This window comes from Cervus elaphus, chromosome 18 (assembly GCF_910594005.1).
Source record: "Cervus elaphus chromosome 18, mCerEla1.1, whole genome shotgun sequence".
Classification (NCBI taxonomy): domain Eukaryota; kingdom Metazoa; phylum Chordata; class Mammalia; order Artiodactyla; family Cervidae; genus Cervus; species Cervus elaphus.
The window spans coordinates 51679253-51707108 of NC_057832.1; the positions used below are offsets into that span (position 1 = coordinate 51679253).

The 27856-nt window shown below is 40.7% G+C and overlaps 1 protein-coding gene across 6 annotated transcripts in view; it reads left to right on the forward strand.

The window, feature by feature from the left end:
- MAGI2 (membrane associated guanylate kinase, WW and PDZ domain containing 2) overlaps window positions 1–27856 on the forward strand; it is a 1438402-nt gene that overhangs the window by 1258523 nt on the left and 152023 nt on the right. For all 6 annotated transcript variants that reach the window (XM_043871630.1, XM_043871631.1, XM_043871626.1 and 3 more), the window contains 3 exons: window positions 1352–1443; window positions 8900–9092; window positions 15994–16254. In XM_043871630.1, coding sequence (XP_043727565.1) covers window positions 1352–1443; window positions 8900–9092; window positions 15994–16254 — 546 coding nt within the window. The remainder of the gene's footprint in view (window positions 1–1351; window positions 1444–8899; window positions 9093–15993; window positions 16255–27856) is intronic.

Genomic DNA, 27856 nt, shown 5'->3' on the forward strand with positions numbered 1-27856 from the left:
CGTCTCACTTTAGCAGCTTCACTTACTATAGACTCTAGAAAAGATTGCCAGGCCATCACCAACTATGACTATGACCATATGTCCAAATGACTAAGACATAGCTTCCTGTCCCTTGAGGAGTCTCATCTGAAGTCAATCCCAATTTCCAGAACCATCCTGATTAAATAATAATAATTTAACATTTAACTGAATAATTGCTTCTGTCAGTTTTAATACTTCCTTTAAACCATTAAGGCCCAGAGATCACAAATACTTCTTAAGCAAAGGATGGTATTAATAAGTATTCCCCAAAGTTGCTGATTATTGATTAACATCCTAACAGTGGTTTTGAAAGTATGCACAACCCAGTCGTAATTGAGACATTTGCCCTTGAAGAAGATTCAAAGGGCCAGGGGCAAGGGAGAAGCTTAAATCCTATTTAAATCACATGCTCCTTTAAAAGTCAAAAGGTTTCTTATGGTTTTAGCTTGTTTTTTCTAGAATTGAAAATGACATTCAGAGGAATTTCTCATCTTATTTTTCAGTACATTTCCGTTCTTTCGGCTAACTACAGAAAAGTATCCCTCTTCAGCTTTATTTTGAATGTGTTTATGAAGTCAGCAGTCAATCTACTAGTGGCTTCCACATTTTAATATGTTTGAGGGATAAGAGTTCACTTAGACTCAGGTAAATTTCTAGTAATAAATTATGAGAAACCTGAAGGAGCTTTTCAGGAAATTAAAACTACACTCAGACCTCAATAGAGAACAGTTTCAATTTTATGTTTTCTAACTTTAATGATTTTAAAAGAGACAGCTTCTATTAGGTGTAAGTTTATGCCCCTCAGCCTGCACGTGTGTGCACACACACACACACTCTAAGTGGGACACATCAAATCATAAACAGCTATTAGTAAATTACTAGACTATCCTTCACCAGGTAGTTCCAGGGCATCGCCATCTGTTCTCTCATACTTCTAAGACAACCATCCTAGTCAGAGTAACATCCCCAAAGTGGCAGCCAATCTTCGAGGGCAATCTCAATGATTTCAGGAAAATAAAGAATTACAGAGGCATTGATTTTTTTTTTTTTTTTTTCTGACTCAGAAAATGTGTGTGCTCTTTCTGCCTATGGCAATATGCTAGTAATGTCCTTGGCTGGTCACTGTTAATCCAGAGACTACCTAATTTTGGAATGCATACTTTTTTGTCACCATATATATATATATTTTTATTTCTGTGCTCGTCACTGACTCTTAACAGCACTCTCATCAATCACATCCAAAAAATTAATTTATCATTGGTGTGTCCAGTTCCCCAGGGGGTAGGGAAGAGGCAGGATTCATTACTCAATGGGATCTCCTTTATGCCAGGTCCAGATTATAAGGAGCTGGATGTTCACCTTCGCAGGATGGAGTCTGGATTTGGCTTTAGAATCCTCGGGGGAGATGAGCCTGGACAGCCTGTGAGTTGAATTATCTTTATTTCTACACTTTGGGTTATATTGTATATGTATGGCTGAGGTGAAATATCATTCAGTGTGATATGAAAAAGGAAGTCTTTTAGGACTCACATAAAAATTTATGAGATTTGTGTTTCTTGCTATTTAAGTTTCCAAAACTTGCCACTGTTTCCATGCCAGTAAATCATCATACATCAATGCACATTTCATTAAGAGAGAGACATTACTCTTTCTTAGAAGGGATCGGATTCCTCTTGAATATTTCAGTTATTTAATTGTATTGGATACCCAGTCTCTTTGGGCAGCAGCTCACAGATAAACATGCAATATGACAGAAGATGTATGTGAGGAGATGACTCAGAACCACAGAACTGTGTATGTTTTCAATCAGAACTACAGGGGAGAGAAAATGTGGGGATCAACATAAGTAAAATCAAGTTCAACACTGCAGAGTCTCACCAGATTTTAATTAGGTGATTACAGTTAGAGGATGTTCACGAACTCAGCTTCAGTTGGCATAATATTGGGAATTTGGAAAGGGCTCTGAAGAAATTCTGTATAAATACATCTGAGTGAAAATATAAAATAACAGAGTTCATTAATATACAGAAAAAAAAAAAACAGCAAAGCTAGACTTCTGACCATGTATTAAAATAACAGCCATAAAACACTCATTGTGTTTTATGATACAAAGGATGTACCTTAAATCATACCTAGTATGACTAAGTTGGACTTCCCTAGTGACTCAGACGGTAAAGAATCTGCCTGCAATGAAGGAGATCTGGGTTCAACCCCTGGATTGGGAAGATTCCTTGGAGAAGAGAATGCCTACCCACTCCAGTATTCTTGCCTGGAGAATTCCATGGACAGAGGAGCCTGGGGGGCTACAGTACGTGGGGTTGCAAAGAGTCAAACATGAGCGAGCGACTAATACACACACATAAGACTGAGTCAGGTTCATAAAAAGTTCATAAATGGTCTTTAGGCCCTGAAATACGATCAAGTCCTTTCCTATATATCAATGCAAGTATAAGATTAAACTGCAAAATAAATGTAGGGGGAAATAACAGAGTTCCAGTTCTTCTCATAATGCTTACTTCAATGCAGTCTTTGAGATACACAATTCTTACACTTACTTTGCTGGACACTCCTACCCCTATAGGCTCATGCTTGTCTGCTTTGTGGGTAAACTAGCACCATATTCACAACACCGTTTTCCCTTCACACATCTCGCCCTCTTCAGAGGTAGAAGGGATTGCATGACTAAGTCACAGGGAAGGCATAGCATCAGCTGGTTCGAGAAGGGAAAGGCCTAGTTGAACTTAGCATGGCGCAAAAGCAATAACAACAGAAGCGATGGAATTGTTACCCAAATGAAACACATGTTGCTCAGAATGAGGCTCAGGTGTGTGAATGCAGTATGGTCACCATCCAGCCTCAGGACAGCGTTCTACTGGGGTGAGAAGACAGGATCTCAGGTTCCCAACCCTTCTGAACACTGCCTTTGTGTTCCCTGTCCTTTCTCCCCTCCAGTGGGCGGGCATCCAGTATTTATGACAAGCCTCCTCAGATTACAGGTTTTGCTGATTATCCTTATTGCATTTATTTGGATTTACTCTGGCTTATTCTTTCATTTGAATAATTTAAAACACAATCAGGCTGCAAGTTACAATTTTACAGTTAAACCATAAAGTAGAAGCCTCAATCTCCCTGTTGCATTCAAAGCCAGAATGTACTGTCTTGAAGGCCAGAATGTTGCACCTCTGAAAGACCATGTCAAGAAAGGTGAGTCTACCGTAAAGATCTCCCTTGTGCCTTTCCTTCCTGCTTTCCTCCGCTGTAAGTCCAGAGATAACATGCAAACAAAATGCACTAGCCTCATTTAGTTGCTATTGTGCTACAAAGGGAGAGGCGTGTGAGGTGACTTGGTCCCGAACCACAGGAGGTCTCATAAATTATATCAAACGGGTTTCTGCCTCCATGTAAATGACATGGTATTGACATCTCATGGTGCACATTAAACACGACAGCACAGCTTTTGGCAAATAATGAACAGCAGGACCCCAGCTCAAACAAAGTGTATGGGCATTTTTCCTGCAAGAGGAAATACTTTTCACAGTTAAATAACAATAGAAATAGAAAGAAATAAAAAATTGCCACAAAGGAATGAAAATGAGATTTCCAGCTGTGATCTGAAAAGAGATGGGAAGGCATCAAGATGAAAAGGCTTGGAAAACACTGCAGTGGAGAAAGGCCTGTGTGGAGAAAAACTGTGCATGGGAAGAGAGAGCTGATGATAGACGTAGGCCTTGGCATGAGGGTCCAGTGCAAACTCGTGAAAGAGTTTCAGAAAGCAAGAGCCTGAAATCTGCTTGCCACCTTGTCAAGTTGCCCTGGGCAGATCATAATTACTGCAGATCAGACTTGCTGGGTTTAGACTGACATTAGGTAGTATTGGGAAAGAATTAAAGCCTAATTCAAAGGACTGCAAAGGTGGTTTGGGTTTTCTTTGTTTCTTAGTTTTTGTTCTGTGTGTGTGTGTGTGTGTGTGTGTGTGTGTGTGTGTGTGTGTGTTAGTTTTCTCCCTGGCTTACGGGGATATCAGCCACTTGAATGTGAATTGCTATTATTTCATATCAAATACTTCATTTTGTTCTGTGCCCTTACAGCCTATAAGATAAAGTAGAAAAAAAAAAGATAAAGTAGAGCTGTAGAGGTTTTGCTTTTCTTTCTTTTTTAGAGAAGACAGTTGAAAAAATAAGGCCAGATCAATTGTTTGGAGAATGGGGGTGGTGGGGGGGAAGGTTGGGGAAGATCTGTTTTTCCACGGAGTTGTTCCTTTAGGGCCAAAGCAAGAGAGGCAGGATAAAGAACTCTCTCAAGACCAATGAGAAAGCTGATGAGTGGGGCTGAAGTGTCCTTAGAGGTTGAAGGATCCAGGGAGGTCAGAGGGAGGTGAGGAGTGGAGTGTTTGCTGGGAAAGCTCACTAACCAGTGGAGCCAGGGGTCACCAAGGGCAGAAGGAAAATACAGACTGATGGGTTAGGGAGCCCTGGCCTTGCGCTCAGCAGACCTGGAAAGTGACCAGTGCGATGCGGCAGGAGGCTCAAGCCAGGCACCAGAGGGAAGGTCCTTCAGTGAACATAGAATATGACCGGTGTGTCACTCTGTGGCCACCAGATCAGATGAGAACACTCAGAACCTTGCTGCTCAGAGTGTGTCAGATTTAGAGACCAGAGGCACCCAGCACCTCTTGGGAGCTTGGTAGGCGTGCGGAATCTCAGGTTCCAGTCCAGGCCTGTAGAATCAGGCTCTCAGGGTAAGTGCAGAATTCTAACAAGTTCACGGTGTGATTCACGTGCACTGTAAAGTCTGAGAACTACTGATTTAAAGGATCAGATATTCTGAGGTATGTTTTCAAGAACTTAGATGAACATAAGAATATATATATATTCTTATATATATATAGAAGTCAATATGAGTTACAGTGCGAGAAAGAATCATAGATTATCTAGTCCCTGAAGTTCCAGTGGCAGATAGGAAATAAACCACTCAAATGTGTCAAGTGTACAAAGCATATTTGAATTAAAGGGGGAAAAAGTGGGTTATTTTCTTTCCTGAATAGATGCACAGAGCTGGCTCTGTGTCAGCAGAGAAACACAGGGCACGAAGGTGCACATTGGCCAAAGGCTAAAGGACACCAGCAGTGAGAGCCAGAAGCAGAGGCGGTGTAGGTGGTCAGCCTATTCCCAGCAAAGGCAGCAGCTCCTGAAGGAAGGAGCCAGTGTGGCTCATGTATGTGATTCATGGGCAAGCAGCCCTAATGCCACTCCAGTCCCCATGCTCAGCTCAACTCAAGCTTGTTTCTTAACCATAGCAACTTTTTTTTGAAACAAGTGAGGATGGATTATACAATCTAATTATACAATAATATATAATAATAACATATAATAATTATGCAATATATATAATAAGCTATGTTGAAGTATTATGTTGAATACATTATAAGTGAATTTGTAAGATTTGGTGGAACAAACTGAAGATTGAAGATTAAACCTTCAAGTTTAAAAAAAAGTGTGTCCAGTGAACTTCAGGCTTTGCTCAGATGTCAGCTTCTCAATGAGTCCTGCTCTAATCTGCCCTAACCCCACCTCAGCCACAAAGTTGACACCCACCCAACATCCTACCTTGGTGTATTTTTTTCCACAGTACATGCCTACTAACACACAGCATATTTTTTTATGTTTCTTTACTGTATGACTACTGGAATGACTCTTTAGGATGGGGATTTTTGTTTATTGTTCACTGAAGGGTTCCTAGCACCTAGAAGCATCCCTGGACTCCATGAATATCTGCTAGATAAATGAATTACTTAGTGAGGAGAGTACTTCATATCACAGCAAGCAAATAGAAAAAACAGATGTTTTACTGGAATTCTCTGTTTAATGGATGCTATTAAACTAGTCATACAGAAGATAACTTCAAGAGTATTTCTTTGCTGTTTTCCCACAGCGGGAGAGGTGTGAGAATTTTCCAATGTGAAATTTTGTTTTTGCTATTTTTGTAGAGGGCCCAATTGCAATGTTAGCTCTTAGTTGTAACCTATTTTTTTACTCCTTTTCATGAGTTAGAATCAAAATTACAACTGAATGGTGATAATTAAGCTAAGAATTTCACTAGCCATTTTTTTTCTATGCCTAGCTGTAAGCTCTCCCACTGAGGCACACAGGAAAGTTAAAGGTTGAAGCATTTTCTTTGGGCTAACCCAGCCAAATGCAGCTCTTCACAGGGCTGTGGAAAAACATAAACATTCATTTTAACTGGTTTTTGCACAAAGCGCTTACTAAATCTTTGAAGTGCTCCATAGTGGGTTGAATCTTTTGAAGAATAGATTGGACTATCTTTGAAAGAATCTTGTAAATTCAGGCTGGCATAATGATAAGGGAAAATGGAAAATATCAGAAGCCTGCCTGACTGCTGGCCTACAGCAAATGGGCACAGCCCAGTCAATCCAAGGCCGGAAATGGGATTCCCATGACAGCTATAATGAATCAGTCATCAGAGCACCAATATTGAACATGGGAGCAAATCTACTGCCCACTTTCCTATTCCCATCCCCCAGGAATAGGGAAAAATAGCCATGGTGGGGGAGGGTGGATTTTCATTCCTATTCAGTGAACCAAGAATATGAAGTCCTCAGGAGAAAAAGAAAACTCTCCAGCCCATAATTTCGCATATTAACTGAGAAGGCCTGGACATTCCGATCTGCTGGCTGTGCCGACAGACCGCACTGAGCAGTGTGACCGAGTAGGAAGACGAACCTGAAGACATGTGAGCCTGCTGGGCACCATGGACCAGCTGCAAATTAACTGGAATCCACAGAGCTGAGATCTGAGAGAAATTAGTGCCTGAAAGAAATCAATCTGTGAACAAAGGCTCGTTTTATAAAGACTTACAATACAACCTAGAATATAGCCTCTGTAATAGTATCAGACTAATGATAGCCACTGCTTTCAGATGCCGTGAGCCTAAGCCGCTTGGCAAAAGAAAGTCTACTCCTTTGAACTCTATTGTCCATGAGTTGGAAAAATTGTAGGTTTAAGAGCAAAACTGAAATACTTAGTGCTGTTGTCTTTCCTCTGTGACAGGAAAAAAAAAAAAAAAGCCTTGCTAATGGACACTAATTGGAGTGTTTCTAATGGGAAGTAAGAAAACTTACCTTGTTGTGCCTTTCATTGCAGTCCCCAGTTCAGGGATTTATGACAGTATGCATGTTTCCCAAATGTGTACCTCCAAACTTCCTGGTATAGTTGTCATTTAAACAGCAGAGCATTGCAGGCGGCAGGCAGAACTGGGGACATCCTTTGTGTAGGGACATGCTCCTAGAAGATATTCAAAGAAACAGAGCAAAAATCTGGAGGAGATTTTTTTTATTTTATTTTATTTTATTTATTTATTTGGTTGCATTTCAGTATGCAGGATCTTCAGTCTGCATTGCAGCATATGAATGCTTAGTTGCAGCATGTGGGATCTAGTTCCCCGACCAGGTACGAATGCAGGCCCCCTGCACTGGGAGCTGAGAGTCTTAGCCACTGAATCACCAGGGAAGTCCCTGGAGGAGATTTACCTGAGTTTTTAAAGTAAATAAACTGTTCAACTGAGAGACATTATTGGGGGCGGGGGGAGCCTCCAAAATCACTGCAGTTGGTGACTTCAGCCATGAAATTAAAATGTGCTTCCTCCTTGGAAGAAAATCTATGACCAACCTAGACAGCATATTAAAAAGCAGAAACATTACTTTGCCAACAAAGGTACATCTAGTCAAAGCTATGTTTTTTTCCAGTAGTCATGTATGAATGTGAGAATTGCACTCTAAAGAAAGCAGAGTGCCAAAGAATTGATGCTTTTGAACTGTGGTTTTGGAGAAGACTCTTGAGAGTCCCTTGGACTGCAAGGAGATCCAACCAGTCAATCCTAAAGGAGATCAGTCCTGGGTGTTCATTGGAAGGACTGATGTTGAAGCTGAAACTCCAATACTTTGGCCAACTAATGCAAAGAACTGATTCATTTGAGAAGACCCTGATGCTCGAAGAGATTGTAGGTGAGAGGAGAAGGGGACGACAGAGGATGAGATGGTCGGATGGCATCACCAACTCGATAGAAGTGAGTTTGAGTAACCTCTAGGAGCTGGTGATGGACAGGGAAACCCGGCATGCTGCAGTCCATGGGGTTATAAAGAGTCAGACTTGACTGAGCGACTGAACTTAACTGAAATGAACTGTCCAGGGAAAGTCAGCCACGAATTCTGCTTTGTTTTGTTTTGTTTTCTCCTTACCTCCAGCTTTTCAAAGCAAGATAAAAATTAAAAGATGAAAAGCATTTTGAACCTTTTATCTGAATTTAATAATATACAGCAGTCAGTTTGCCCTGACACTTTTCAAGAGCTCACTATGTGCCCTGAGCAAAGTTAAATGCTTCCCATGTGCTGTTTATTTCACATCTCCCAACAGTTCCGTAAAGTAGGTCCTATTATTTTATTTCCCCATTTTGCAGGTGAAGCAACTGAGGCTTGCAGAGGTGCAAAGGCCTTGCCCATGGCCACACAAATAAAGAACTGGAGCTAGGATTACATCCCCAACTTGTTTCATTTTAGAGCCCACGTGCAGTGCCAGCAGCATCAGACATTTGGAGTTAAGGGTGGCAACTTACGAGCCAGCTAGAAAGTGTCCCCCAAACTTTATGGCCATGAAGAGCAAGTTCAAAACATGTTTTTATAAGAGGAGTTAGCAACCTGGAAGAGTTAAAAGAGCATCCTTTCAGCCTCTCATTTTTCATTTTTCAAGTACATACTCAGCAGGTAGAGAGTATAAAATCTTCCACTAAATTACTACATGCATACATAGGAAGGAAAAATAAATTTTGAAACATAAATGTTCTTTTCTTCTCACTGCTTCTGTAGATTTTGATCGGAGCTGTCATCGCCATGGGCTCAGCTGACAGAGATGGCCGCCTACACCCAGGAGATGAGCTCGTCTATGTGGATGGAATTCCAGTGGCTGGAAAGACCCACCGCTATGTCATTGACCTCATGCACCATGCAGCCCGGAATGGGCAGGTCAACCTCACTGTGAGAAGAAAGGTGCTATGTGGAGGTAGGTAGCTTGAACGAGCAGCAAGAGTTGGGTGCTAGGTGATGTAATGCTTTGTGAGTCGTGGTCAGGACACTGGAGACAACATTTTAAATCAGTTTCCATATTATGAGGGAAAAGACCAACCTAGATATTCCAAATGTAACAATGAAGTTGAAAGTGCAGATTTTCACCTCACTAGTATAATACATTTCTAAGCAGTCTTTGCGGCTGACATTTTTCATGGAGTCATTAAAAAATTCCTAGCAAAGCCTGGGGCTAATTTAAGATGTGTATGCCCTTTGCTTTTTAGTAGGTGTTAGTTATAAGAAGAACATTATAGTAGTGAAAAGTATAGCTTTTGAAAATGTTCTTCATTGTGTTTACAAGCCAAAAACCTCAGTGTTTTGATACCATGATAAGGCAACTAGGATGGAAAACTAGCTTCCTTTATAGAGCCTGATAAAAGGTAACAATAAAATGATTACCCTGATTTAGAAAAATACAGCTATATGTCACTCCGAGAAAACACAGTTCATATAACTCCAAAGTTACGAAACAGAGAAATTAGAAGTAATTATTCCCTTTGCAACCATTTTCTCAGCTTCATAAAAGAATCCACAAAGACATACTTTTAAAAGTCAGCCCTCTTAGTCATATTATGATGATTCAGTTTATCTCTCTTTACCGTGTCTCAACTCCCCCAAAAAAGATTTATATTTGTAAGAATTATGTTCATGACAAGCATTATACTTTTTTTTATCATCTGAGCACTCAGTAACATTGGGAATATAGTTCCAAACCACAAGTGCTTTGCTCTGTGAACTATAGGAGTGACAGTGCCAAAGATGTTCTGTCGTCACCTGCCCCGTGAGTCTGCCGGCCTCTTTGCTTAGCTACCTACTGCTCCTCATACGGAATGATCAATGCTAGAATTAGGAGGGAACTTAGAAAGAGCAACGTGAAATCGCTCATGTAACAGATGACAAATCAAGGCCCAGGGGTTCAGTAGATCACCCTGTGGTCTGCAGTGAGTCAGTGATCATGCAGAGACCCATCTTTCCAGCCAGGGCTTCTTTCTTTATACCATTTCCAGTTCCCTTCCACACTCTACAACCAACCCCATGTCCAGTGAATTCAAAGACATTAGACCAACCTTTAGCAAATGTCACTCCCTAACATAAGGACTCTTCCACATGTGCTATTATCATAACACGTTTGAATTTTTTAAAAGGCCACCAGCTAATTACAGGCTCTGAACCACTCAAAAAGATAAGGTTTGCTAGTCAAATTAAAAATCCCTTTTGAGTCTTCTAGAAACTAGATTTGGAACAAGAGCCATCACTTAAAAGGCTAAGTCAGAAGTACTGTTAGCCCTTACCCATAGAGACTACTGTAGATCTTATATCATATGGAGATTTTGCTAAGAGATGCCATTTGTCTTCAGAAATTCATGGCAGACCACTTGACCCAGTGAAGTAAAGCACCTTGAATTATACCTTAACCTTGGGCAAGGTGCCAGGAGGGAAGACAGTGTTTGCTTGGTTAACATTTAACTGTCTCTCACCTTCCAGAATGATTTTTAATAAAGCGTTTGCTGTGTTATATGTTCTGTAACCCAAAGACAAATTAGGAAGGTACTTGATTTACAAGGAAACATACTGGAAAGTGCAAAAACCAGTGCACCAACATAATTTCATGCTCTTCTTGCCACCAGCTGATCATTGCAAATTAAATTTTGTTCTAATCAACCCAAGCTATTGGAGTGTATGCCAAATACTGCAAAAATGTATTCTTGCAATTTGTGGATTGTGTGACTTCCATGAAGATGCTCTTTGGTGCAGTTCTTACCAACTTTACTCATTTAGGCGTTCAAGTGCATTTCAAGTGCATTTAATTTTTGAAAACGTTCTACTGCAGACTGCTCATTCACACCAGAAGAGTTTCCAAGTTAGTTCAACCCACTCTTCCTTGAAAGCTTTATGAGTATTAAAAACGATTAAGTTCAGCAAAGGATACTTCGATGGTAAAGTCAATGCCTTGAAATAGGATGGGACAGATTTTAAAAATATGCACAGGAAGACAGTCTTTCTTCATAGCTGCCATTTCTTCAACAGTGAGAAGAGATAGCTGCAAATGGATATGGGAATGGAGATGTCATTTCTAGGGTTCTTATCATGGTTAAAATTATTATGCTTTCCTAAGCCAAGGCAGTGGGGTACAAGCCTGACTTATGATGAAATGGCTCAAACCCAAGGCAAAAGGAGCAATTAAATAATGAAGAGACAGAAGATGAACAAGAAGACAGGCCGTGTCACCCACTTCTTGCATAAAGGAGCACTGTAATGGAAAAAGAGCTGAAAGAAGGAAGGTCATAGAGATTATACCCTTTAGCCTTATGCTTGCTTCGGCTTGTTCAAATGTCCTGCTTCACCTCAGAAGAGCCTAGGCAGTGGTTTCCTAGCTGATGCTCAAGAGGGGAAAAAAAAAAAAAGTTGATTATGAGAAATATAGACCAGTTAGTTACACTGGGAAAAATGAAAATAACAGAGAAACCTGCTTCAAATGTTAACATATACATTATGTATGTTACATACATAACACACTAAAGATAGAAAGGCAAAATTTTCAATTAGACAATGGCAAACTAGACACTCAAAGGTGAGAAATTGTGAAGTAAAGGATGAAAACATCCAATGATGTATCCAATTTTATCAGATAATTTTAGCACAGATCTTGCACCTTAAACTAGTTTTGAGATTTGTCTTATCCATGCCACTAGCTCCAATATTTAGCTGTTTTTTCCCCAAGGATAGTAGAAGTGTGGCTTTAATTGTTACACTGAAAGTATAAATATTTATATGTCTCAGCTTTGAGATGCTCAACGTAGTGACACATTATTTTGAATACATACTATTCATCTGAAAGAAGAGTGTCTCTGAGGAGTTTCATAAAGTGTAAATCTAGAGGTGATGATGTACAAGAACGTTTTATGACTCAATCAGAACTTGTTAGAGTCCATCTTAAAGCTATCAGCATCTTTTCGCTAACACCTAAGGGAAAGCTTCCCTTGTGGCTCAGCTGGTAAAGAATCCGCCTGCAATGTGGGAGACCTGGGTTCAATCCCTGGGTTGGGAAGATCACCTGGAGAAGGGAAAGACTATCCACTCCAGAATCCTGACCTAGAGAATTCCATGGACTGTATAGGCCATGGGGTCACAAACAGTTGGACACGACTGAGCGACTTTCACTTTCAAGGGAGAGTATGATTCTTGGCCCGATGCTGAGAAAGGGAAAAGTCTTCTTGACAACTGGGTGAAAAGTTCAGTCAGTATTTAGGGTACTGGTGAATTTCCTGCTCCTGGCTGCTATACTTTTTGTCAGTTCTAGATGCAGTCCCTGATTCTTTGTCTATAAGCATTTAAATAAGTTGTCTGCCCTGCTGAGCATAAAGCAGGAGTACATAAAATCAAATGCCTGTGGGTGGGCCAGCCCCTAACATGGGAAGGGCCCCCACCTGCCAGGCACCGCAGGGACGCACTGTGCCTGTGGACACTCCAGCACACGTGTCTAAGCTCTACCACGAACAGACCCCATTGCCTCGGCCATGCTTTAAGACTCACACATCTGCAGTGCTGTCATACTTCCCGGGGACAGTCCTGAGAAGAGACCCAGGCACACCCTGAAAGCAGGCAGGGTCTGCTTGGTTACAGAGTCTGAGAGTTCTGATACCCACCGGGTGATCTTGAAGGGAAACAAGGACTCTGACTGAACAAGTCCCTTTGGCCCTGCATGCTCCTCACTCCTCGGGTAAATGAGTAAATCAGGGAAGTACAGGAGACACTGGGGAGTAGTTGAGACTGTGGGGCCTTGCACATTTCATACTCAGTCATGGGGGCAGCATTGCCCAACTCTAATTGATTATTGGACGCTTCCCAGGTGGCACTAGTGGTAAAGAACCCACATGCCAATGCAGGAGACATAAGAGACGCGGGTTTGATCCCTGGGTCTGGAAGATCCCCTGGAGAAGGGCATGGCAACCCACTCCAGTATTCTTGCCTGGAGAATCCTATGGACAGAGGAGCCAAATATTTCAAGAGAAACTAGAAATCCAGCTTTCTGTAAAATCTCCCTATTTAAAAATATTGACAATTAATTTTAATAATCAGTTAATAAACTCTAGGCCAGCACTGTGCAGGAATCATTAATAGGTCTGCAGACCAGGAGCAGCTCCTGGTCAGCACTTGACTGTTCTTGTCAAAACTACCTCAACCTGGAGGACATTATCAATGACGCCTGCCTTCCCAAACAGACTCTCTCTCCCAGTCAGCACAGTGATTTCCAGTATATCTGGTGAGGACAAACAGAAGCTAAACCTAAAAATTAACTATTTGATTTGAGTAGATATTAAGTGAATGAATTTTGTATGCTCATTTGGCTGTAAGCCAGAAAGATGAGTCAGGGATACTGGAAATTAGTGTTGTTGTTGATGTTTTTTTTTAATGCACATAGTATTTAGTCACTTTCTGATATTTTACTATATTATTCTAAAACAGTAATTCATGCTCTATACCAGGAAGTGTTGTTGAAAAGAAGACAGGCTCATCTGGGTCTAGAGACAGCCAAGTGGAAAAATGGTATGGAATCAGTTCTATTCCTCAAAGCCAATCGTCGGAAGTTTTCTTAACTCCCTGGTTTTAAATGTGCTCATGGTGTTAAAAATAAAGCACATTGTTGGAGACGATGAAAGAGACATCCAGAAGCAATAGAAATGTATTCTGTTAATGTTTTTGACTCCTTCATTCACCCAGGGACCACTTGCCTTGACTTAGACAGTGATTGTCTTTCTTTCTCCCTTTAGAACCAGTGGCAGAGCCACTGTGAGTCATTTACTGCAAAGACAGATAATTTTTCTTTGTTGCTGCTGTCCTGACGATTGCAGCTCTCAACCCCCTAAAATATGACAGCCAGAAAATGAGATCTTTCTTGTCACTGCCTATGACATTTAGTTACTGATTTGGTCCAGTAACTCGGGGAGCTTTTCAATTTAATGTTGCAGCATAATAATTGTTTGTTTTTCTTCTTCCTGACTATCTCTAATCACTTTATTTCCAACTTGTGCAAGGACTGATAAAGGACATGTGTGCTTCACCAAGACAATAACAGCTTGTCTTTGGATGATGTTTTCTAGTGGAGAGGGTTCATTTTACAGGCAGTTTGAAATTCTGGTAGAAAAGAGGGAAAAGCTTTGACATTGACATTTTTTGTTGTTTTTCTTTTATCACTTCAGTACATTTCTTACAGATGAATGGCATCTATTTGCTTTATTTTATTAAAACCTGATTGAGTAAATATCACAGAAAAATTCAAATTTATCAAGTGATAATAAGCAGCAGCCTGGATCTTCTTCATTTTGTACTTACAGATGAGAAATGAATACATTTTTGTAAAGATCATTTGTAAAACTGAGTATTTTAGCAAATGCAGTTCCATTTTCTGTAGGTATCAGTGTAACAAAACATCTCTTATAGTCAGTGTTCTTGCTCGCTGATTTTTGAACTGACTTTGATTTTTGAAATGAAATGATTTTTCATTTCAGAATGTAATTGCAGCTTAAGTAAGAATCCCTCATTGGAACTTTGGCTAATTATTTTTAACTTGCCATATGAGACAACTTCCAGTATGCTAAATAGGAAACCATATCTAAAGACCCAAAAAGGAATCATTAATTATCATTATTTTCATCATTATTTTCTATCTTAATGTCCCTCTATTCCATAAATATCTTTTGAATATGGATGGACAGGGAGGCCTGGCATGCTGCAGTCCATGGGGTCGCAAAGAGTCAGACACGACTGGGCTACTAAACTGAATCAAATTGTAAGACAGAGATGAAATGGTCATTTTTCTAATTACAGCATTCTACATGCCTGCTTAAGTTTTTTTTCATCAGAATATCAGAACCTAGGTATTATTGTAAAATAACAAAATTCTTTCTTGGATGATAGATCAACTTTCAATTTAAAACCTAGTTTCTCTTGGCTGCCAACTTTCTGTCATTTCCCGCTGAAAATATCCTTGCTTTCTCATGAAAGTATTGGCTTGGTTTATCTGGTTGATATAAACTATATTCTGTAATAATACAGAATGTAAATAAACAAGGCTTCTAACACCTCCCTTAGAGATTTAAAGTTCATCATTCCTTAGCCTGATATCATTGTTAGATTTGATCCTAAAGTGAGCAAAGTAAGTGTTTCCCACCTATACAAAGTGAATTAACACTTCAAGGCTAACAGGGTCTCACAATATTAAATAAAACCATGGCTGTTTATAAAATTGCAATAGATCCCTTATGTGGACATCCCCTGTTAGCCCCAGCTATAATCAGCATTTCTCGAAGAGTAGCCTTAAAACCTCATCTAGATTCCTGGGCTCAGTTGTTCCTGTATCTACTGAAAAAACTCCTTGGGTAGACTTTGAAGATGCATATTTCATACTAGTTCTTTAAGTAAGTTTTATGTGTAGTTTAGGATTCTGCCTACCTGTTTGATGGTATTTTATGATCTGTCTTAAGATCAATTATTGTCATGAAACTAAGAAGCCCTATATTTCAAACTAGTGTTGTCTAGGGCAGTTGTACTTTTACCAAGGATAATTTATAAACAAGTAACAGCAGAGGGGGACTTGAGGAGGGGTTTTACTTGCATTTGCTGAGAAGGGTAGAAGGGGACAAGACGTAGGGGCCTCCATAACCAGGTTCGTAGCCTTTTAAATACTCATCACATCCAGAGACTAGGAGAATAGAAGCCAGTCAGCCAGTCTTGTAACAATACAGTGTCTGGAACCGTGCCCAGCGCACAGGAGATGCTCGTTCGTTCAGACTCTGGCTAAATAACCGGGTACCTGTGTATGATGTGTGTTCCAGGGGAGCCCTGCCCAGAGAATGGGAGGAGTCCAGGCTCCGTGTCGACCCACCACAGTTCTCCTCGCAGTGACTACGCAACCTACACCAACACCTATAGCAACAGCAACCACGCCGTCCCCACCAGCAACGCCTCTCCCCCCGAAGGCTTCGCCTCCCACAGCCTGCAGACCAGCGACGTGGTTATTCACCGCAAAGAGAACGAGGGTTTCGGCTTTGTCATCATCAGCTCCCTGAACAGGCCAGAGTCTGGATCCACTATAAGTAAGTGACCGCTCTGCCTGCTTTTGAATAAGAAGTCATCTTTTCATTGTCTGGTGTTGGGAATCCCAGACAAGCAGACCAGAGAACTGTTGTGTTCATAAATAAATGTGCAGCCTGAAAGTCACAGGCTACGGGCACAACTAAGGCATCTTTAACACTTGATCAGTCAAACTGCTGACTTTGGCTTAGAAAGAATGCAAGACTATCACTGATGTCCCCCCAAACCCACAACCCCCATGAAAGCTCTTCATTCATTCTTTACTGGGAAGAAAATAAAGCAGAGTGATGTAGGAGTCTTGATGTGAGGAAAGGGGCACTCCTGTTCCTTAGAATGACTGACATGAGACCAAGACATTGAGCTTGGCATGAGCCAGGCCATGCAGGGCCTCACACACCCTTGTGAAGGAGTGTAGATTATAGATTAAATCTTTGGGAGCCATTGAAAGGTTTTAAATGGTAGACAGATATCTAACTTAATATTTTTAAAAGATGAATCCAGCTACTTATTAAAAATGAAATCAGAGGAAAGAGAGCTGGAGTGGAAGTGTGAGACACAGTGAGGAGGCCTTTAAAGAGTCCTGTGGATTGTGCTGATCTTCTCTAATGGATAAAATATCAAATTACCATGCTGTGCAACTGGAACTAATGTATTATTGTAGGTCAGCTATACTTTAGTAAAAAAAATAAATTTTACAAGAAGTAAATAATAAGACAGCCCTGGAGGTCTAGAGGTTCTAGTGCCTTCCCTTAGGGTAGAAGTTGTGGAATGGGGGAAGTGGATGATTGCACCTTCAGAGGTTCCTCCAAATCTCTGGTTCCAAGAGTCTGTACAACAGGTGACAGCCAGAGGTTATATTTCTCTTCTGATCAAGCATCTTTGCAGATTCTCAGCTTCTGCAGTGGTTTTCCTTTCAGCCACACTATTTCAAAAGTTACTTGTCAGCCAGCAAGCTATAGGACGGAAGTGATAGGAAAACTTGTTCAATTTTTATGTGGAAGTGATTTAGCCCAAAATGCTGTGAACAGAAACACCATAATAGAGAGCAATAAGAGAAAGAAAAAAAAAATTGAGTCATGTTGTGGTCCTAAGTTTCGTATGAATTGTGGTTGTTCCCAGCACATGGCAGGGGGTGCAGATGTCAAACAGTGCTCAAGAAATCAAATTGTTGAGCATGAATACGACCTTTTTTATGATAAAGTGAATGTTAGCAAAATACTACCAGCACTAAATGCCAGAGAATTGCCCTGTTTAGCTTTAGCTTTGATAAATTCAAGAGTGGAAACTATAGAAGCATTAAACCTCATTGAATATGTACGGAAGCTAAATTGCATACATCTGAAAGTACAATTTCACTTATCTTTTTCTTCATGATAAGCCAAAGAAATAAATCCAGTCTTTAAGCGTAGAGTAAAAGCAGGATTCTGTCAGTGTGGTGGATTCACCAAGATTAAAAGGACACAAGCCTAAAGATTTTCATGAATTATATAAATAGTCTTCCAATAATTTACACTTGGGGAAAACATTCACAGAGAGCTTTTGTAGCTATTCCAGTCATACAAGTTGTTTGTTGAGACAGGATACCTAAAAGACTGAAATAAAACAAAGTATACTGCCACAATGAGAGTATTAAGAATGTACATAAGGTCTCATTTTTATTTGGAGTGTGACAGCATAATTGCTAAATGTATAGGAGGATGTGTGTACATACATACAAGCACTTATTACGTAAAGAAGCCACAGATGATTTTTCTCTTGCAGAGAAGATCCGTGCATGGACAGATTTGGAAAACACCAGGTACCAATGCTTACAATTAAGTGTGGATTTGTCTTTCTGCCAAGTGACTTTAGACTGACCTCAAAAGAGTAATTCTACCCCTTTTTGAAATGGTATTATTTTATATCACCCTGGAGAGTGGAAATAGATTCTAGAGTTCATGATACTTCTTAGCTTCTTTTTTTTCACATATTTATTTCTTTTCAATTTAAGAAAATTGAAACACACACTGTCCCTATGTTCCATGGGAAGAGTAGCTACTACACTGATAGCACATAGTGTTTACAGCCTGTAATTTGCAACATGCAGCTAAAAGGTTCCTAGACCTAATACTGTTTTATACTTAACTTTCATAATAATTTTCAACTCTAATTTTGGAGAGAAAGGCTAAGCACCTCCTTCTTGTGCCACACAGCCACTGTCAGAAAATCAAGGCTTCCTGGGCTCCGGGAGGCTGGGAGAATCTGATGCTATCAGGAGTCACAATCATTCCTGGGTTGTGTCATGTTTCTCTTAGTTTCTTATCTGAGCACAAGATCTTGAACACATTTGTAGTTTGTTCTTAAGGCTACTGAAACGCTTTCCTTAATGGACAGGCGCTGTTATTTATGCCTTTGATAGGTGTACCATCACATTTAGGTGAGAAAGAGGTGTGGCTATCATCATACTGCCTGCATGTAAAGCCTGGCTCGTCATTTACTAGTTGTGTGACCTTGAAGAAGTTTCACAACCTTTTTGGACTTTATAGTTTCCTTGAATGAGAAGAAAAAGTAATTCTAATACCTGTGTCATCAGGTTGCTATGAGGGTTGAGTGAATTAGTACATATAAGTGCTTAGAAAAACTCTGGCCCAGAGTAAGCGCTAAGTATGCCCTTGCTGCTGCCTTGGCCACCTTGCCTGCTAGGAATCATCACTGCATTCCATCAGCTCACTCTTCTCAGAGTGCAGTGTTCACGCTGGCTCTCAGTTCAGTCTGCCATTTGTCAGTGCCCCCCACTCTCCCAAAGCAGCTAAATCTGAGCCACAGATGAGCGTCTTTGAGGGCCAGCACCCCCTCTCCCATGCTTACCTCTGGGTGCAGAGTCTTCCCGATCCCCTGGGCCAGCAGGAGGGGCAGTAAGAGCAGCAGTGTCGACGGCCACGGCAGACCGGCAGACCTTGCTGAGGCTTCAGGCAGGAAGTCTCCCCAGACTTCACTAACCAATGGACTAGAAAAGGCATGGCAGACATCAGAATTCAGACTCAAGGCTGTAGTTTTTAGAATATCCTGAAAACCTGACGTCTCTATTGACTATATCAGAGAAGAGCAGAGATATGGAGACCCCCTGTAAGCTTCCCTGCCCTCCAGACAAAGAAAGCATTCCCTTCCCCAGCTTCTTCAGCCCAGGCGGCAACTTTGTCAGGGAGGCCAGATGTTTAATCAATGGGAACTTTGAAAACCAGCAAGCTTCCTGAACATTTTTGTCCCATTATCCAAAATATTGTTTTTGTTTTTCAGACCTTAGAATTGAACTCAAAGGAAAACAAAGTGGCTTGCAAACCAGAACCTAGGGTAACAGCAAACTATAACAGGCATTTGCAATTAAAAGTGTTTGAAAGGATTAAAAAAAAATTTATATAGAAAGCTGTTCATGGCCATGTTATTGATAAACATTGAAAGTTGCAAGTAATGTTAGAAGTTTCTCCAGAACCGGAAACACTGGTATATTTGGAAAGTTCAAGGCATTTGCTGCCCATGACTGACTTTCCTATCATGCTTGCTGAGGTTTTGTACCCAGGATAAAGAAGGCTCAGGTAGGCTTCTGACCCAGAGTGGATCAGATGCCTGCTCTATAAAAATGCCCCAGTGGCCATGTGCAGTGGGGTTGACAGATCAGTCTTTGGGCCTCCCTAGTGGAAAGTCTGAGTCTGACATTCTGGTTTTATTACAGAGCTATAACCTGTCACCACAGATGCTTCTTGCTCTGACCCCAAAACCTCTTTTCCCACCAGAGGTTCCCAAGAAGGGCTTTGACGCAGCTGAGGAAATAAAGTGATGCTTAGTGTCCTGCTCTTATAAAACCTGTGAGGAAGGTTATGTTGAAATGTATGGAGTCAACATGCCAGGGCAGCTCGGACGGACATCAGTGGTGGAGGCCGGCAGCCTGTTGAGGGAATTCATAAACTTTGGTGCAAACAGACCGAAGGTCAGGCATGCTCAGGACAGCAACCATAACCCCCAGGCAGCATCAGTAGAGGAGCAAGCACTTCAGCCTTTCTTTCCCTTATTCACATTGTCCTAATGTCATCAACTGGTTTCCATGTCTTTATTGGAAATGCCTCACTGGTCAACACGATGCTGGCTCTTCATCTTGCAGCACTGGGTGAGAGTCGGAAATCTTTTTTCCTGCACGTGAATTTTCTCTGGCACAGGTGGGGAGTACAGAATAGGTCATTGTTGCCTTTCCCTAATGCCCACTGCAATCTATTCTAGGAAAAAGTTAGTTTTACCTTTGATAGAATGCCCTGAGGACTCGCAAAGTTCTTAATGATATCCATAGGCCCTAGTGTTGAAAAGTTATTCTAGAGATTCAGAAGCTTATCCAGGGGCTCTTTTGTGACATTTTTTTTTTTTTTTTTTTTTAATTTTTTTATTAGTTGGAGGCTAATTGCTTCACAACATTTCAGTGGGTTTTGTCATACATTGATATGAATCAGCCATAGATTTACACTTATTCCCCATCCCGATCCCCCCTCCCATCTCCCTCTCCACCCGATTCCTCTGGGTCTTCCCAGTGCACCAGGCCGGAGCACTTGTCTCATGCATCCCACCTGGGCTGGTGATCTGTTTCACCATAGATAGTATACATGCTGTTCTTTTGAAACATCCCACCCTCACCTTCTCCCACAGAGTTCAAAAGTCTGTTCTGTATTTCTGTGTCTCTTTTTCTGTTTTGCATATAGGGTTATCGTTATCATCTTTCTAAATTCCATATATATGTGTTAGTATGCTGTAATGTTCTTTATCTTTCTGGCTTACTTCACTCTGTATAAGGGGTTCCAGTTTCATCCATCTCATTAGGACTGGTTCAAATGAATTCTTTTTGACGGCTGAGTAAAATTCCATGGTGTATATGTACCACAGCTTCCTTATCCATTCATCTGCTGATGGGCATCTAGGTTGCTTCCATGTCCTGGCTATTATAAACAGTGCTGCGATGAACATTGGGGTGCATGTGTCTCTTTCAGATCTGGTTTCCTCAGTGTGTATGCCCAGAAGTGGTATTGCTGGGTCATATGGCAGTTCTATTTCCAGTTTTTTAAGGAATCTCCACACTGTTTTCCATAGTGGCTGTACTAGTTTGCATTCCCACCAACAGTGTAAGAGGGTTCCCTTTTCTCCACAGCCTCTCCAGCATTTATTGCTTGTAGACTTTTGGATAGCAGCCATCCTGACTGGTGTGTAATGGTACCTCATTGTGGTTTTGATTTGCATTTCTCTAATAATGAGTGATGTTGAGCACCTTTTCATGTGTTTGTTAGCCATCTGTATGTCTTCTTTGGAGAAATGTCTGTTTAGTTCTCTGGCCCATTTTTTGATTGGGTCATTTATTTTTCTGGAATTGAGCTGCAGGAGTTGCTTGTATATTTTTGAGATTAATCCTTTGTCTGTTGCTTCATTTGCTATTATTTTCTCCCAATCTGACGGCTGTCTTTTCACCTTACTTATAGTTTCTTTTGTAGTGCAAAAGCTTTTAAGTTTCATTAGATCCCATTTGTTTAGTTTTGCTTTTATTTCCAATATTCTGGGAGGTGGGTCATAGAGGATCTTGCTGTGATTTATGTCGGAGAGTGTTTTGCCTATGTTCTCCTCTAGGAGTTTTATAGTTTCTGGTCTTACATTTAGATCTTTAATCCATTTTGAGTTTATTTTTGTGTATGGTGTTAGAAAGTGTTCTAGTTTCATTCTTTTGCAAGTGGTTGACCAGTTTTCCCAGCACCACTTGTTAAAGAGGTTGTCTTTTTTCCATTGTATATCCTTGCCTCCTTTGTCAAAGATAAGGTGCCCATAGGTTCGTGGATTTATCTCTGGGCTTTCTATTCTGTTCCATTGGTCTATATTTCTGTCTTTGTGCCAGTACCACACTGTCTTGATGACTGTGGCTTTGTAGTAGAGTCTGAAGTCAGGCAGGTTGATTCCTCCAGTTCCATTCTTCTTTTTCAAGATTACTTTGGCTATTCGAGGTTTTTTGTATTTCCATACAAATTGTGAAATTCTTTGGTCTAGTTCTGTGAAAAATACCGTTGGTAGCTTGATAGGGATTGCATTGAATCTATAGATTGCTTTGGGTAGAATAGCCATTTTGACAATATTGATTCTTCCAATCCATGAACACGGTATGTTTCTCCATCTGTTTGTGTCCTCTTTGATTTCTTTCATCAGTGTTTTATAGTTTTCTATGTATAGGTCTTTTGTTTCTTTAGGTAGATATACTCCTAAGTATTTTATTCTTTTTGTTGCAATGGTGAATGGTATTGTTTCCTTAATTTCTCTTTCTGTTTTTTCATTGTTAGTATATAGGAATGCAAGGGATTTCTGTGTGTTAATTTTATATCCTGCAACTTTACTATATTCATTGATTAGTTCTAGTAATTTTCTGGTAGAGTCTTTAGGGTTTTCTATATAGAGGATCATGTCATCTGCAAACAGTGAGAGTTTCACTTCTTCTTTTCCTATCTGGATTCCTTTTACTTCTTTTTCTGCTCTGATTGCTGTGGCCAAAACTTCCAACACTATGTTGAACAGTAGTGGTGAGAGTGGGCACCCTTGTCTTGTTCCTGATTTCAGGGGAAATGCTTTCAGTTTTTCACCATTGAGGGTGATGCTTGCTGTGGGTTTGTCATATATAGCTTTTATTATGTTGAGGTATGTTCCTTCTATTCCTGCTTTTTGGAGAGTTTTAATCATAAATGAGTGTTGAATTTTGTCAAAGGCTTTCTCTGCATCTATTGAGATAATCATATGGTTTTTATCTTTCAATTTGTTAATGTGGTGTATTACATTGATTGATTTGCGGATATTGAAGAATCCTTGCATTCCTGGGATAAAGCCCACTTGGTCGTGGTGTATGATTTTTTTAATATGTTGTTGGATTCTGTTTGCTAGAATTTTGTTAAGGATTTTTGCATCTATGTTCATCAGTGATATTGGCCTGTAGTTTTCTTTTTTTGTGGCATCTTTGTCAGGTTTTGGAATTAGGGTGATGGTGGCCTCATAGAATGAGTTTGGAAGTTTACCTTCTTCTGCAATTTTCTGGAAGAGTTTGAGTAAGGTAGGTGTTAGCTCTTCTCTAAATTTTTGGTAGAATTCAGCTGTGAAGCCATCTGGTCCTGGGCTTTTGTTTGCTGGAAGATTTTTGATTACAGTTTCGATTTCCTTGCCTGTGATGGGTCTGTTAAGATCTTCTATTTCTTCCTGGTTCAGTTTTGGAAAGTTATACTTTTCTAAGAATTTGTCCATTTCATCCAAGTTGTCCATTTTATTGGCATAGAGCTGCTGGTAGTAGTCTCTTATGATCCTTTGTATTTCAGTGTTGTCTGTTGTGATCTCTCCATTTTCATTTCTAATTTTGTTAATTTGGTTCTTCTCTCTTTGTTTCTTAATGAGTCTTGCTAATGGTTTGTCAATTTTGTTTATTTTTTCAAAAAACCAGCTTTTAGCTTTGTTGATTTTTGCTATGGTCTCTTTAGTTTCTATTGCATTTATTTCTGCCTTAATTTTTAAGATTTCTTTCCTTCTGCTAACCCTGGGGTTCTTCATTTCTTCCTTCTCTAATTGCTTTAGGTGTAGAGTTAGGTTATTTATTTGGCTTTTTTCTTGTTTCTTGATGTAAGCCTGTAATGCTATGAACCTTCCCCTTAGCACTGCTTTTACAGTGTCCCATAGGTTTTGGGTTGTTGTGTTTTCATTTTCATTCATTTCTATACATATTTTGATTTCTTTTTTGATTTCTTCTATGATTTGTTGGTTATTCAGAAGCGTGTTATTTAGCCTCCATGTGTTTGAATTTTTAACAATTTTTTTCCTGTAATTGAGATCTAATCTTACTGCACTGTGGTCAGAAAAGATGACTGGAATGATTTCAATTTTTTTGAATTTTCCAAGACTAGATTTATGGCCCAGGATGTGATCTATTCTGGAGAAGGTTCCGTGTGCACTTGAGAAAAAGGTGAAGTTGCTTGTTTTGGGGTGAAATGTCCTATAGATATCAATTAGGTCTAGATGGTCCATTGTGTCATTTAAAGTTTGTGTTTCCTTGTTAATTTTCTGTTTAGTTGATCTATCCATAGTTGTGAGTGGGGTATTAAAGTCTCCCACTATTATTGTGTTACTATTAATTTCCTCTTTCATACTCGTTAGTGTTTGCCGTATATATTGCGGTGCTCCTATGTTGGGTGCATATATATTAATAATTGTTATATCTTCTTCTTGGATTGATCCTTTGATCATTATGTAGTGTCCTTCTTTGTCTCTTTTCACAGCTTTTATTTGAAAGTCTATTTTATCTGATATGAGTATTGAGACTCCTGCTTTCTTTTGGTCTCCATTTGCATGAAATATTTTTTTCCAGCCCTTCACTTTTAGTCTGTATGTGTCTCTTGTTTTGAGGTGGGTCTCTTGTAGACAGCATATATGGGGGTCTTGTTTTTGTATCCATTCAGCCAATCTTTGTCTTTTGGTTGGGGCATTCAACCCATTTACATTTAAGGTAATTATTGATAGGTGTGGTCCCGTTGCCATTTACTTTGTTGTTTTGGGTTCACGTTTATACAACCTTTCTGCATTTCCTGTCTAGAGAAGATCCTTTAGCATTTGTTGAAGAGCTGGTTTGGTGGTGCTGAATTCTCTCAGCTTTTGCTTATCTGTAAAGCTTTTGAGTTCTCCTTCATATCTGAATGAGATCCTTGCTGGATACAGTAATCTAGGTTGTAGGTTATTCTCTTTCATTACTTTCAGGACGTCCTGCCATTCCCTTCTGGCCTGGAGGGTTTCTATTGATAGGTCAGCTGTTATCCTTATGGGAATCCCTTTGTGTGTTATTTGTTGTTTTTCCCTTGCTGCTTTTAATATTTGTTCTTTGTGTTTGATCTTTGTTAGTTTGATTAATATGTGTCTTGGGGTGTTTCGCCTTGGGTTTATCCTGTTTGGGACTCTCTGGGTTTCTTGGACTTGAGTGGCTATTTCCTTCCCCATTTTAGGGAAGTTTTCAGCTATTATCTCCTCGAGTATTTTCTCATGGCCTTTCTTTTTGTCTTCTTCTTCTGGGACTCCTATGATTCGAATGTTGGGGCGTTTCACAGTGTCCCAGAGGTCCCTGAGGTTGTCCTCATTTCTTTTGATCCTTTTTTCTTTTTTCCTCTCTGCTTCATTTATTTCCACCATTTTATCTTCTACCTCACTTATCCTATCTTCTGCCTCTGTTATTCTACTCTTGGTTCCCTCCAAAGTGTTTTTGATCTCATTCATTGCATTGTTCATTTTTAATTGACTCTTTTTTATTTCTTCTAGGTCTTTATTAAACAATTCTTGTATCTTTTCAATCTTTGTCTCCAGGCTATTTATCTGTAACTCCATTTTGTTTTCAAGATTTTGGATCATTTTTATTATCATTATTCTAAATTCTTTTTCAGGTAGATTCCCTATCTCCTCCTCTTTTGTTTGACTTGGTGGGCATTTTTCATGTTCCTTTACCTGTTGGGTATTTCTTTGCCTTTTCATCTTGTTTAGATTGCTGTGTCTGGAGTGGACTTTCTGTATTCTGGAGGTCTGTGGTTCCTTTTTATTGTGGAGGATTTACCCAGTGGGTGGGGTTAGACGATTGGCTTGTCAAGGTTCCCCGGTTAGGGAGGCTTGCGTCAGTGTACTGGTGCGTGGAACTTGATTTCTTCTTTTTGGAGAGCAATGGAGTGCCCAGTAATGAGTTTTGAGATGGGTCTATGTGTTAGGTGTCACCTTGGGCAGCCTGTATGTTGACATTCGGGGCTATGTTCCTGTGTTGCTGGAGAATTTGCGTGGTATGTCTTGCTCTAAAACTTACTGGCTCTTGGGTGGTGGTTGGTTTCAGTGTAGGTATGGAGGCTTTTGGACGGTCACTTATTGCTTAAAGTTCCATGTAGTCAGGAGTTTTCTGGTGTTCTCAGGTTTTGGGCTTAAGTTTCCTGCCTCTGGATTTCAGTTTTATTCTTCCTGTAGTCTCAGGACTTCTCCAACTATACAGCACTGATAAGAAAACTTCTAGGTTAATGGCGAAAAGATTCTCCCCTGTTAGGGACACCCAGAGAGGTTCACAGAGTTACATGAACAGGAGAAAAGGGAGGAGGGAGATAGAGATGAGCAGGAGGAGAAAAAGGGGGACTCAAGAGGAGAGAGACAGATCTACGCAGCTGTCTGTTCCCAGAGTGTTCTCCGTATCTCAGACACCTACAAGGATTCACAGAATTGGATTGGGAAGAGAAGGGGAAAGGAGGAAATAGAGGTGTTCTGAGGTAGAAAACAGAGAGTCAAGATTGGGAGAGAATAATCTTCGGTTTAAAGATAGGGCTTCTTTTTTTTTTTTTTGGTAAGGTTATAGTGTAGTGAAAATGAAAATGAAGAGTAGTAGAGGAGTACTAGAGGACTTTAAAAGAAATAAGAGAAGAAGAAAAATAGAAAGTAAAAGAGAAAACGGAAAGGAAAAAAAGGAAGAAAAAAGAAAAAAAAAAGAAAAAGAAAAAAACAAAAAAACAAAAAAAAAAAAAGAAAGAAAAAAAAAAATTTTTTTTTTCCCCCTAATTAAAAAAATTGTAAAAATCTATGTAAATAAAAGTTAAGGAGTAATGGGGGAGCAATAGGGAATTTTAAAGGAAAATAAAAGAGAAAAAATAAAAAAGAAAAAATATAAAAAGAAAAAAAATTTTTTTTTTTTTTTTCCTTACTTAGAAAAAAAAAAAAGTAAAAATATATCTAGGAGTTTCTCTGGAGCTGCTGAGGTCAGTGTGGGTTCGGCTCAGTTTCAGATAGCTCCTCGTTCCAGCTTACACTTCTTGATAACTACAGGGCCCTTCCGTGAAGTCTGTGTTTTCTACAGGGATTTTAATCTGTTGCACCAGTCCCTTCTGAAGCGGTTCCCTTTGTTTATTTGGCTTCTGTTTGCCGGTCTCTTCAGAGCCTCATTTCCGCCCTGACACAGGCGGGCGGAGGTGGACTCTTATTCAGTTAGCTAGTTCCGTTGCGCTGCGGGGCGGGGCTGACGCTGCGGGGAGGGGCTGGCGCTGCGGGGCGGGGCTGACGCTGCGGGGAGGGGCTGGCCCTGCGGGGGCGGGCTGGCGCTGCCGGGAGGGGCTGACGCTGCTTTCTCCCTCTGCGCTGCTCAGGCTCCCGGCTGTTCTATATGGAGCGCGCCCCGCGCTGCGCTAGGTTCCAGCCCTCGGGTGTTACACAAAAGCGCGGAAGGAAAAGCTGCGCCTGCTCTCTGTGCCTTCCCCGTCAGAGCGGTCCAGGCAGCGAGGGGCTTGATGGGCGCACTATCCCCAGGTGTGGCGCACTCACTCCCTTCCGCGGACCCAGTCTCAGTTTCCGCTGACGCCAGTCGGGTGCGCGCGCCTTCCGCCCTCTGCGTCCCCAGCCCCAGTCCCCGCCCGCGCCGGTCGGGTGCCTGCGCCCTGTGTCTCGCTGCGACCTTCCCCTCCCCCCTGCCTCCTGCCTCCCGCGGGGCTGGGCGGGTCCGCAGCCTGCGACCTCTTCTTGGGACTTTCTCCGTCCCTTTGTTCTGCGAACGGCCGGCAATGTGTTCCGGCCGGTTAATTT